At 38.5% G+C, this 12,712-nt stretch overlaps 1 protein-coding gene across 3 annotated transcripts in view; it reads right to left on the minus strand.

Moving 5' to 3' along the window:
- The window catches only part of MYH8 (myosin heavy chain 8), a 36,826-nt gene that overhangs the window by 1,078 nt on the left and 23,036 nt on the right, over positions 1–12,712 (minus strand). For all 3 annotated transcript variants that reach the window (XM_004603907.2, XM_012931687.2, XM_012931686.2), the window contains exons 21-36: positions 11,917–12,159; positions 11,653–11,829; positions 11,434–11,579; positions 11,257–11,347; positions 10,785–11,174; positions 10,398–10,524; positions 9,847–9,965; positions 9,527–9,723; positions 8,225–8,408; positions 7,596–7,761; positions 7,384–7,508; positions 5,599–5,907; positions 4,593–4,796; positions 1,675–1,800; positions 1,233–1,403; positions 645–749 (exon numbers count right to left, since the gene is read on the minus strand). In XM_004603907.2, the coding sequence (XP_004603964.1) occupies positions 645–749; positions 1,233–1,403; positions 1,675–1,800; positions 4,593–4,796; positions 5,599–5,907; positions 7,384–7,508; positions 7,596–7,761; positions 8,225–8,408; positions 9,527–9,723; positions 9,847–9,965; positions 10,398–10,524; positions 10,785–11,174; positions 11,257–11,347; positions 11,434–11,579; positions 11,653–11,829; positions 11,917–12,159 (2,880 nt within the window). The remainder of the gene's footprint in view (positions 1–644; positions 750–1,232; positions 1,404–1,674; positions 1,801–4,592; positions 4,797–5,598; positions 5,908–7,383; positions 7,509–7,595; positions 7,762–8,224; positions 8,409–9,526; positions 9,724–9,846; positions 9,966–10,397; positions 10,525–10,784; positions 11,175–11,256; positions 11,348–11,433; positions 11,580–11,652; positions 11,830–11,916; positions 12,160–12,712) is intronic.

Below are 12,712 nucleotides of genomic sequence, written 5' to 3' on the forward strand. Positions count from 1 at the left end.
AGAGATAACTCATATCTGTAGATAGATAATCAAATCAAGGGTTTGGACAATATCAACTGATAGTAAATCCTTGATTCTGGATTACAGTATTGAGAATATCAGTTGGGGAAGGGAGAGATGGGAGAGATGAGATGAGGTGCATTGGAAAAAAACACAGGTTGGAAGATCTAAGGTATATTTTTGTGTAAAGTGAGGTAACAGTATGCAACAAAACCATAATTATCAATCTAAAGTGGAGGTAAGGCTGTAGTAAAGAATCCCAGACCAGAGGTAACATTGAGACAGCGCTGAAGTACACAGATACCTTGTTGATTGTGGTGTGAAGTAATTTCAATCATCAATATTATAAACTTAAACATTTGTAACCATATTACCTAAAGTATATTCTTAAAAAAATCAAGAGAGGCCAACAAAGGATATTCTACAGTTTATATGACCTTGAAACCTGTGTTATTTCATCTCATAGACTATTTTCTAAAACCTCTATACTTCCCAACCACAATATAGGTTCATAATAGGAAACTGTCATAAGCCTCTTGATGTACCAAGTGGATACGTCTATATTTGTGACGCTGTATTATCACCAGTTTCTCAATTTCCTGCTATGCAAGAAGTTCAGGTACTCTGGAAAGCAATCTTTTTACCTGGTAAGTGAGTTCCTTTACTTTTCTCTCATGTTTGCGCAGACCTTTAACAGCTTCAGCATTACGTTTCTGTTCATTTTCAACCTCTCCTTCCAGCTCACGTACCTGTAACCAAAAAAGATACTAGTACACTATACACCAAACATGATATATTGCAAACCACAATGCCCAAAAGGATAGAAAGAGTAAAGGGAATGTGCCTACCACAGAGGCAGGGGAGGGGAAGGGTGGGGGTGGCGAGGGTGGAGGGATACTGGGAACATTGGTGATGGAGAATGGGCACTGGTGGAGGGATGGGTACTTGATCATTGTATGACTGAAACGTAATCACAAAAGTTTGTAAGTCTGTAACTGTATCTCACAGTGATTCATTAAAAATTTAAATAAATGAATAAATAATGTTTAAAAAAAGATACTAGTAGTCTTGGGGGATTATAATAGCTCGGGATCTGATGAAGGGGGGCGTGTGTGTGTGTGTGTGTGTGTGTGTGTGTGTGTGTGTGTGTGTAGGTGTGTGTGGTGTTGGGAAGGACAGGGATAAGAGTTAATTTACAAGAACTTCAGATCCAGTGAAACTGAGCCACTCACTCTGGCCTCCAGTTTCTGGATCTGCTTCTTCCCGCCCTTCAGGGCCAGCTGCTCCGCCTCGTCCAGACGGTGCTGCAGGTCCTTCACTGTCTGCTCCAGGTTCTTCTTCATCCGCTCCAGGTGGGCGCTGGTGTCCTGCTCCTTCTTCAGCTCCTCGGCCATCATGGCTGCCTAATTATTAAGTAAATCAAGAAAATAAGTAAAGGGAAGAAATACATGAATGTCAGTAATCTCTTTCTTTTTTTTTCTGTTTTAGACACACCCAGTGAAGCTCAAGGGTTACTCCTGGCTCTGCACTCAGGAATTACTCCTGGTGGTGCTTGGGGGACTATATGGGATGCTAAAGATTCAACCTCAGCCATATGCAAGACAAATGCCCTCCCCGTTGAAGTATTGCTTCAGCCCCCATGGATGTCAGTAAGCAGATTCTCATCTTGCTCACATCAGTAATGGCCTTCTTTGCCTTCTCTTCTGCATTGCGTGATTCTTGAATTACTTCTTCCACTTCACTCTGGAGTTGTGAAACATCATTTTCTAATTTCTTTTTGGTGTTGATCAGGCTTGTATTCTGTTGAAAAGAAAGTGAGAATGACATGACTTACAATTTGCCCTTTTTCACTTTTATATATCTGACTTATAAAATGGAGTTGATAAAAACATCTTACCAATCTTTAATATGACTTCACTGCAAAATCATTTGTCAGTTTGGCACACCAGACCCCAAAGTCCCTTCTACTACAATTTCCATATGGTTTATGCATAAAAAGTTCTGAGGCTTAAGAATGGTGATATTAATTGCTTTCAATCATTAGCACTCTATCCTTAAATATTTGGAAATATAAGAATAGTATTAAATATAAAAATAGTATTCTATCCTTATTAGCTAATCTTTAACAAACAATTAGTAGTTTAAAGTGGAGTAAGGAAAGGAATATGTGTTGGAAAAATTGGTCAGACCCAGCTAAAAACTGAGCTCAGATCCCCTATCTCACACCTTACACAAAAGTTAATTCAAATTAGACTAAAAATCCATATATCAGACCATAAATTATATTAAAAGACATAACCTTTCATGACACTGAATTTAGGGGCATCTTTAATAATTCAATGCTATGGGCCAAGCAAAAAGAAGCAAAAATACACAAATGAGACTACATCAAATTGAAAATGATGGGGGATGGACACCATGACCATGGTGGGGAGGAAGTAGATATTCTGAGGGAGGATTTGATACTGGATTGTGTATTGTTATGTTTTGTAAACTATGAGGCCTATAATAAAATTTTATTATTCAAAAATGAATCTTCTTCTTACAAAAGAAATGATGACTAGATTAAAAGACACCAACAAATGAGAGAAAATATTTTCCCATAAACAATCTGACAAAGGATTAAAATTGACTAAAAACAAAAAAATTTTGTAAAACTTACCAACAAAAGAATTGAAAGCCCATAAAAATGGGAGAAGGAATGAACAGATACTTTCTCAAATAATATGTATTGATGAGCAATAGGTACATGAAATATGCAGTACATCACTTACCATCAGGGAAATGCAAATCAAAACAAAAATGAAATATATCACACTACTGAGACCGCCATTCATAAAACAGACCCAAAACATTAGTGCAGATGAAAGTGGGAAATAAAAAATTCTTATCCGCAGCTGTTGGATAGGTTAATTGGTTCAACCTTTTGAAAAACAATATAGACACACCTCAAAAATTTAAGAATTGAGCTCAACATTAACAATATGACTCTAATTCTGTTCCTTGGCATCTAACCTAAGAATCAAGACTCTATCAGAAAAGATACTGATATACCATAGTTTCTTTATCCAGTTTTGGGCACTCAGATTGTTTCCAGATTCTGGCTATTGTGAACAGGCCCATGGTTGGAAGCTTGTCACAAGTGTGGGGAAGAGGAGAGGGCAGTTAAGATAGAGAAGGGACCACTTTGACAATGACTGTTGGAAATTATTACTCTAGACAAAGACTAAGTGCTAAAAGCAAGTAAAAGGATATACATGATAACTTTACAGTACCTGTACCATAATAATGACCAAAAGGGGAGAGAGAGACAGAAAGAGGGGTGGGAGAGAGAGACTGAGAGAGAGAAGAATAAGAATAAGAAGAAAATGTCTGCTGTAGAGGCACACTGACAGGTAGGGGATAGAAGGAGGAAAATTTGGGACACTGATAGTGGAAAATGTACACTGGTGAAGGGATGGGTGTTGGAACATTGTATTACTGCAATTGACATGAGACAGTTACAAAGTTGATTGGATTTCAGTAGTACAATGTCCATGTGTATTAATCTAGCTGTGCCTTTCCAGTGAAAATTCTGAATGTCCAGAACAAATATGATGACATCGTAACACTTGTATCGCAAATCATAACATACGAAATGAGAGAGATAGAGAAAAAGAAGAATGGTGCTTGCCATAGAGGCTTGTGGGGAGAGGAAAGGAGGTAGGGCGGTGGTGGGAGGGAAACTGAGGACATTGGTGGTGGTAAATGTACTCTAATTGAGGGATGCGTGTTGGAATGTTGTATGACTAAAACCCAATCATGGATAGCTTTATAATGGTCTATGTCATGGTGATTCTATTAAAAAATTTTAAACAAAAGACACATAAATATGTTAATTGCAGCACTATTCATGATAACCAAGACCTAGAAATAGCTTAAGTGTCCAAGAAAAGATGACTGAATACAAAAAAATTATGATACACACATGCACCACAATTACACTTGGCTAAGACAAGATAAAATCAACCAGTTACCTTTACATAAATGAAAAAGGAAGGTATCACTGTGAGTGAAGTCAGAAGGATAGGGACAGATACAGAATGATCTTTCTCTCATGTATTCATAATGAACCACAGTAAGGGTGCACCAAATGGCCCAGAGTAACTTAGCTGGAGTTTGCCTACAGAACGGAGTTTTCCTGAGAAAGGTATGAAAAGTTTCCTTGGAGCATTGGAGGAGGGAACTGTGTAGTCTTGTGGTGGGTGTGTTCAAGACACCTTGATATCCCTTGAAGGTGGAGTTCGGGCTTCCATAGGATTGTTCAGGGCCCTCTCATGGTTGACCCACTGATACTCAGGGACCCTTGGAGTGCCAAAGACTGAGCCAGGGTGGGCCACATGTCTTGACCTTTAGTTCTATATCCCTTTGCTCTTCAGGGAAAGCAATATGGTGCCTCCATGTCTATTTGGAAATACTTTTGATTAAAAAGTGGATTAAAGGGTGTTGTTGTATTTATATGGGGGAGATTCAGTGACTCTAATTGGCCTACAAAGTACTAACCTACAAAATACAATACATTGGTCTGCAAAATACCACCCAGTGAAGCTGACCTGAGTGTGCAGGAGCTGGACGCGCTCAGAGGCATCCAGAAGCTCCTGTTCTGCAATTTTCCGGCTCCTCTCTGTCTGCTCCAGGAAGGCGCGCAGCTCCTCCACCTCCGCCTGCAGCAGGTTGGCTCTGCGCTCCACGATGGCCAGCTGCTCCTTCAGGTCCTCCTGGCCCCGGAGAGCGTCGTCCAGGTGGAGCTGGGTGTCCTGTGTAGTAACATACAACAAAGCAAACAGTCAAAATCCAAATCAAGTTATGAACTGGAAGAAAATACAGTGACAGCATGAGCTACCTAGATTAGTGAGTCTTATTCTATTTATGTCATAAACTAGTTATTTTTTTATCACATGAAAGTCACTAAAGCATCATTACAGAACTTTTTCCACATGGTCTAAACAGTATTTGATATATGTTTATGTCATGTGAACTCACAAGATACCTACAAGGTGGTTTAATTTTTATTTTGTAAAAGAAACAGTTTGAGTTTATTGAATTCCAAGGATTCAATTCAGAGTTCTAAGTTTAGTTGCCAAAAGTCAGGGAACTAATAAGTAACAATTATTGTACTATTTTTATGACGCGCTGTTTTTATGACTCTGAGTTTGTTTTAAATTTTACACAAATTTTTCTTAATATATTGTATTCTACATTATTTAATTTAGCGATATCCGTATTGTGGAGCTTCATAAATTTTTAAAACAATAAAATTGGATGGTTTATTAGGAAGGTGCTTTAGTAATGAAAGACAGTGACAGTTTTTTTTGTTTGGTTGGTTGGTTTCTTTTTGCTTTTTAGGTCACACCCGGCAATGCTCAGGGTTTACTCCTGGCTCTGCACTCAGGAATTACCCCTGGCGGTGCTCAGAAGACCATATGTGATGCTGGAAATCGAACCCAGGTCGGCCGCATGCAAGGCAAATGCCCTACCCGCTGTGCTATCGCTCCAGCCCCCAAAGACAGTGACAGTTAACTTCACTAATATCTGAGTGGTTAATGTGAACTGATTTACCTTAAGGATGCCTTGGGTATTTCTGTAATTTCTCAAGCTCTCTGCAGCTAAGCGGTTGGCATGGTTCAGCTGTATTTCCATTTCGTTCAGATCTCCCTCCATCTTCTTCTTGACTCTGAGAGCATCATTCCTACTCCTGATCTCAGCATCAAGAGTGCTCTGCATTGCCTCCACAACCCGAGTGTGGTTTCTCTTTAGCTGATCAATTTCCTCATCTTTTTCGGCAATTTTTCTATCTACTTCAGATTTGACTTGGTTTAATTCTAACTGGATGCGTAGGATCTTTCCTTCTTCATGTTCAAGAGATGCCTTAACAAAACAATAGTCGATTAAAAATTAAAAGCAATTAGAATATTCAGCATTAATTCCCTTTTAAGTTAAATTATTAATCTTAGTTTGTTTAATCTTAGAGAGTATAATACAATAGTTCCTGGAGCATTCTGGGTAAATCATTTTTTAAAGTTTATTCAGTCATGGATTAAATAGACTAGATCTATAATAAAAATCTTTGTAAGGTATAAACTGCTACATAAATGCAAGAGTACTAACATAAGAGTACCAACAAAAATTGTATGGTTAATATGTGTTGTAAGCATGAACTTGCAATCTATTTATAATTTAAAATGTTTATCTAACAAAGAAAAAAATTTCTCTCTTTCAGGCATAATCATTTAAAAAGCTGGTAGATTATTTCAACCTTTCTTCCTATGTGTGTACATATTTATGTGTGTATGTATATTCCTACATTTCCTACATAACAAATTATATTATGTGTAAAATGTGTCTTGCTGTGTCAGTCAGAAGGAAAAGGAGAAGTATCAAATGTTCTCTCTCAGATATGAAAATTTTGAGAAAGATGCACTAGGTAGCAGCAAAAGTCCAGAGGCAACATAACGGGGAATTGATTCATACAGTTGAGTTTTGGGGTGTTGAGAGACGTGGGGGTACTGGGGTCCTTGGGAGAGAAAGGGGAGTGCTGGGGATAGGTATGGCATTGGAATTAAGTGTATTTATTAACAGCGTAGTAAATGATAGCACTGCACTGCAGCACTGTCACCCTGTTGTTCATCAATTTGCTCTAGCGGGCACCAGTAATGTCTCCATTGTGAGACTTGTTGTTACTGCTTTGGGCATATTGAATATGCCACAGGTAACTTGCCAGGCTCTGCTATGCAGGCTGGATACTCTCGGTAGCTTGTCGGGCTCTCCAAGAGGGAAATAGGAAGTGAACCTGGGTCGGCCATGTGCAAGGCAAATGCCCTGTCTGCTGTGCTATCGCTCCAGTAAACTATAGAATCTTTAAAAGGAATAGATGTCTTACTTTTATCAAAGCAGGACAATAATCCTCATTAGTCTATGATAATTATTTCCCCCATTCATTATTTTTGATGTCTTTAAAACTATAAAATATTAATATCTCATAATTTTATTAATATCATTATTATATTAGACAGTTAAAGTTTTATTTAGGCACCATAATTTTAAAACTTATTGACAATACAGTTTAAGCATATATTGTTCTGTATCCATTATCACCACCAGTCCCGTATCCCTTCACCAATGGTCCTAGATTTGCTTTTACCCCTTGGACTATGGATTTTTTATGCATATTATGCATCTTTACTTCAATTTAAGTTTATTTAAACTGTAATTTTATAGTAATTTTCCCCTTAAAAGTTTGTATGAATTCAATTCCCAACAACTCCATAAATCTATTGCACATGTTGAATATTTAGTTTTTATTTTACCCTTGGTTTTTTCCCTATGCAATATAATAAAATGTACCTCTGCTTCCTCTAAGGCAGCCTGAATTTCACATTTCTCTTGTTCTATTTGTTTCTTTATCTTCTCCAATTCATGAATTTGCTTTCCTCCTTCTGCAATCTGCTCAGTGAGGTCAGAAATCTCCTCTGTGAGTGAATAGACAAGAGAGAAGTTTCAGACTAGCCCAACATGGAAAGGTCCTGCCATGGATACAAAAGTTCAAGAGGACTCACGCTGCAAGTTCTTATTCTCTCTCTTTAGTGTTTCAAGTTGATCTAGGGATTCCTCATAGGCATTCTTGACCTTGAACAGCTCAGTACTAAGAGATCGAGACTCTTTTTGAGAGGCCTCAAGGTCAGCTTGAGTTTCCTCATACTTCTGTTTCCATTCTGATAGGACCTGAAAATCAGTTAAGAAGAAAGTAAACAACAAAACAAGCAAGAGAGATCAAGTGAAATGCATTGGTTAAAGATTAATCAAGATTGATCACCTTACACCAAGTAAAGGGTGTCGGAAGGACCCGCTCAGGATGGGAGATACAAGCTGAAAATAGATTGTAGACCAAACATGATGGCCACCCAATACCTCTATCTCAAACCACAACACCCCAAAGGAGAGAACAAAAGGGAATACCCGGCCACAGAGGCGGGGTGGGGTGGGGGGAATGGGATGGGGGTAGTGGGAGGGATACTAGGATTATCAGTGTTGGAGAATGGGCACTGGTGGAAGGATGGGTACTGGAGCATTGCATGACTGAAACGCAAACACGAAAATTTGTAAGTATGTAACCGTACCTCACGATGATTCACTAATAAAAGTAAATAAATAAATAATAAAAATTGTAAAATAAAAAAAGAATGACCTTGTCAAAGTTTCTTTGCTTTTTGTCAAGAGCTGCACAGGCAGCATTAGATCTCTCCACATCTAGCATGAGGTCCTCCACTTCATTCTGGAGTCGCTGCTTGGTCTTCTCAAGGGAAGCACACTTGGCATTTACAGCTTCTACATGCTCTTCCGCATCCTGCAGACGCTGAGCCAACTTTTTCCTAAAAGTTGACCAGGCAGTCAAGGAGGAAATGTCAAGAAATGGGAAAAGTGTTAATCTTCTTGCCACTTTTGCTAATCAGAGCAATACCATAATACCATAGTTTTAAAATAAAAATCATGACCATGAAATATGGTGGCTAGTTCTGGTCCCTAATTTGATAAATGGTAAAAAAATGCCTAAAATGGCTAGAAGATCTTGATAGATAAATGAATTTTTATGAATGTTCCATTATATATGTCTTTGTACATACATTATTCAGGATTTTCAGGATCTTTGACTATGACTGATTCCTATTGACAATGAGAGACCAGAAAAAATTTACTTATTAGTTTATGTATTTCATTACAAAAATGACTTGGATAACTAAATAATTATTTTCCAAGAATATATTGAGCATGTTTGTCTATTTTGGGGGGACTGTTTTGTTTTTTATATTTTTCTTCTGGAAAAATAACCAGTTTCTTCTAAACATATACATGCAAAAAATATAAGCAGATAAAGAAATTGATAGCTAACAGTATGTGGACATTAAACAAAAGTAGGCTTTCTTTTCCCCTAAGAATTCTCTACATTCTTGTCTTTTTCATTCCCTATTGTAACTAGCTCAACATTCTTAAGTTTTATCATAAATTATAGAAAAGCCCTTGGTCCTAATGACCAAGAATATCTGATTAAATATCCTTTGGTCTGTACAGACTAAGGCATTACACCGTTTAAATGAAAACTGGATATTACATACAATTTGATGGCGCCCAATAGGACTTTTAGTATATATGCGCTTCTATAGCATTGTTTTAAAAGTTTGGCTCTGTAACTAGGCTATCTGGTTTATGTTCCAGGCATACGCTTCTAAGTTAGTTCATGAATCATGCACAGCTCCAATGGCCTCATCTGTATGATATGGATAGGAATATTAATACCAAAATAATGTTACTGTAAAAACAAAATGAAACGAATATATATCTATTACCTGACATGTGGTAGCAATACTAAAATAGCTGCTATTGCCATATTATAATTAGCAAAATCATCACAGCTGCTTTTGAAGTTGCTGAGTTGGGCATCTTGCTACAAAACCATGTCATTCCTCCCCTACCCAGAGTTCACAGTACATACTTGGCCTCCTCCAGCTCCTCTGTGCGCTGGATGGCATCCGTCTCATACTTGGTCCTCCACTGGGCGACCTCACTGTTGGCCTTGGACATTGCCCTCTGCAGCTCAGCCTTGGCCTCCTGCTCCTCCTCGTACTGTTCCCGCAGCAGGTCGCAGTCGTGGCGGGAGGACTGCAGGGCGTGGGCCAGGGCATTCTTGGCCTGTGGAAATACCAGTACAGAGACATAAATTCATCTTTTTTTTTCAGTAGTGCTTGAAATATTCTTGAAATAGAGCCTAATTTAGGCTTTTTATTTGTTAGACAGGATCTTGGCAAAACTCACTTTAGTTTCTTCTTCTAGCTGACGTTTAAGTTCCTCAATTTGCTGAGTAGATGCTTGCTTGCTCCTTGAAAGCTGGGAAACCAAAGCATCTTTCTCATCTAGTTGTCGGGAATATTCACCTAAGGAGAATAGAAGTAAAAATATCTGGTAATGATATAAAAAATAGATCTAGATTGTGTATACATGTGAAATATATATGCTCATGCATTATATATACTATTTATAAATATTGCTAAAAGAATACTAAGAATGGTAATTAAAAGGCAGACTTGACATAAGATTACCAAGTAAACTAGTCTCCTTTTTTAATTTTTAAAGTTAAATTTTTTTAATTGAATCACCATGAGATACAGAGTTACAAAGTTGTTCATGATTGGGTTTCAGTCATGAAATGTTCCAACACCTGCCCCTTTACCAGTGTACATTTCCCACCACCAATGTCCCCAGGGAAATTAGACTTCTGATTCTTGCTTTTTCCCTTTCCAAAACAAGAGTGTTTCTGTTTATTCAGCACCTCTTCTGTGTAGCACGTAGTAAAGAAGGGTCTTTACCTGATTCTGTCTGCAGGCGTGCTCTCTGTGCTGTCAGGTCATTGATCAGCCTCTGCTGCTCCTCTTCCTTTGTCTTAAGTTCACTCACTTGATCTTCTAGGGTGCGGCACATCTTCTCAAGGTTCCCCTATGGGATACACAACATTGAAATGTGAGACATTCAATGCGGTAAAGAAAAGAAAAAAAGTTAAACTTTGACATATTTTAGAGTAAATAAATTTATATGATCTTAATGGGCCATCATCAGCAGTTAATATGAAACAGCATAAAATATATTAGAAGGTAAAGTACCAGGTTAGTGCTATGTGAAAAAAAGTTTTATGGCAAATAATAGAGAGTGGTCTTATGTGTTATTAATTATTCTCGGTTAAAGACTATGTTGGGTACCTTGGCTTTGGAGATGGCCTCAGTGTTACTGCTAAGGTCATCAATCTCCATCTTCAGCTCGCTCTTCTCCTTCTCCAGCTTCTGCTTGACCCTCTGCAGGTTGTCGATCTGCTCCCCGAGCTCGGCCACGCTGTCCGCGTGCTTCTTCCTCAGGGTGGCTGCAGTGGCTTCGTGCTGCAGGGTGGCCTCCTCCAGGTCCCTGCGCAGTTTCTGGAACTCGGCCTCCCGCTTCTTGTTCATCTCAACCTGGGCTGAAGTGGCCCCTCCGGCCTCTTCCAGTCGCTCACTGATCTCCTCCAGCTCGCGGGAGAGGTCAGAGCGCTGCTTCTCTGCTTTGGCCCTGGAAGCCCTCTCTGCCTCGATTTCCTCCTCCAGCTCTTCTGTCCGTGCCTAAGTGACACCAACACACATCTCAATTTAAGATTTTTTCAGGTGGGTAAAGTGAAGAAAAAATGGTAACCAAATGATTTACCTGTAATTCTTTGATCTTCTTCTGTAGTTGAATTTCTACTGCCTGTTCATCTTCAATTTTGCTTATTAGATTACTGATTTCAAATTCTTTCCTTTGAATAGAAGAATGATGCATATTAGTACTCATAAGAATTGAAAAACTGTTATCACATGGAATTATCTTGTCTGGAATTCCTACTTTTTAAGTTTCTCATCCAGTTGTTGTTTGTCATTTTCTATATCCATTGTGGATTCTTGGGCCAACTTTAGGTCTCCTTCCAGTTTCCTCTTGGCTCTTTCTAATTCCATGCGAAGTTTCTTTTCTTGTTCAAGAGATCCTTCAAGCTAATCAGAAATTAAAATATGTTAAACATTGAAAATAAATCTTTTGAAACAAGCAAACTAGTGAAAACCTCACATCATCCACTTGCTGCTCCAGCTTGGTTTTTGCTTTGGACAAGGTGTTGACTTTGTCCTCCTCTGCCTGCAGGTCATCCAGCGTCTGCTGGTGGGCCTCCTGGAGGGCCTTCTTCTCCTTGGTCAGCTTTGCGATGGTCTCATCCAGGCCAGCCATCTCTTCTGTGAGGTTCTTCACCTTAAATTTTTTAAAGTGATACTTAATAGAGAACATCTCATCAGACGGTCAGAGCCTCAGTGCTATTTAGCTGGATATGATATATACCTTGTTCTCTGTGGCATGCTTCTCCTTCTCCACCTTGGCCAGTGTCAGCTCAAGGTCATCTATGTCTTTCTTCAGTTCTGAACATTCATCCTCCAGCTTCCTCTTCTTGGCCGTCAGCTCAGCATTGATCTCTTCCTCATCCTCAGCTCTCTCTGTCACCTCCTTAATTTTGGCCTCTAGCTGGATTTTGTTTTTGATCAGTTGTTCACACCTTTCCTCTGCATCAGCCAAGGCATCAGCTTCCTGTGGAGAGATTTGTTAAGATAGTTAGACAGTTTGTTATTAGTTTTAATTTGCTCTTTAAGCAAAATGGTAGTGTTACTAATTCTGATTAATTTTAGTATGAATATAAGTTAATTGTACTTGAACATTATTACATGGTCTGGAGAAATGATACTAATTAAAAGTGAGACAATAGTTTAGAGACAAAATATGTGAAGTCTTATGTTATTTTTGTATATGTTAAAATATGTTAAACAGAGACAGAGTAATCTAAAGATGATTATATTAAAGCAAGGACTATTTTAGGTTTTAGTCACACCCAACCATGCTCAACTGCCCCTTCTAGCTCTTTGTTTGAAGATCACTGCCAGCACTGCTTGGAAAACAAGTTGCTCTGTCCGCTGAGCTATCATTCTGGCCTAGAAACTATTTTAACAAATAGGTTGGGACTGTGGATATGGTTCATTGAAAGAGAACATGCATTTTATATTTGAGGTCCTGGGTTTGATATCCAATACCACAAACAAAACTAAATCTGTAGTTTATATAAGCATGGTAGAACCAAAACAGCTAA

The sequence above is a fragment of the Sorex araneus genome, chromosome 6 (assembly GCF_027595985.1).
Source record: "Sorex araneus isolate mSorAra2 chromosome 6, mSorAra2.pri, whole genome shotgun sequence".
Classification (NCBI taxonomy): Eukaryota; Metazoa; Chordata; class Mammalia; order Eulipotyphla; family Soricidae; genus Sorex; species Sorex araneus.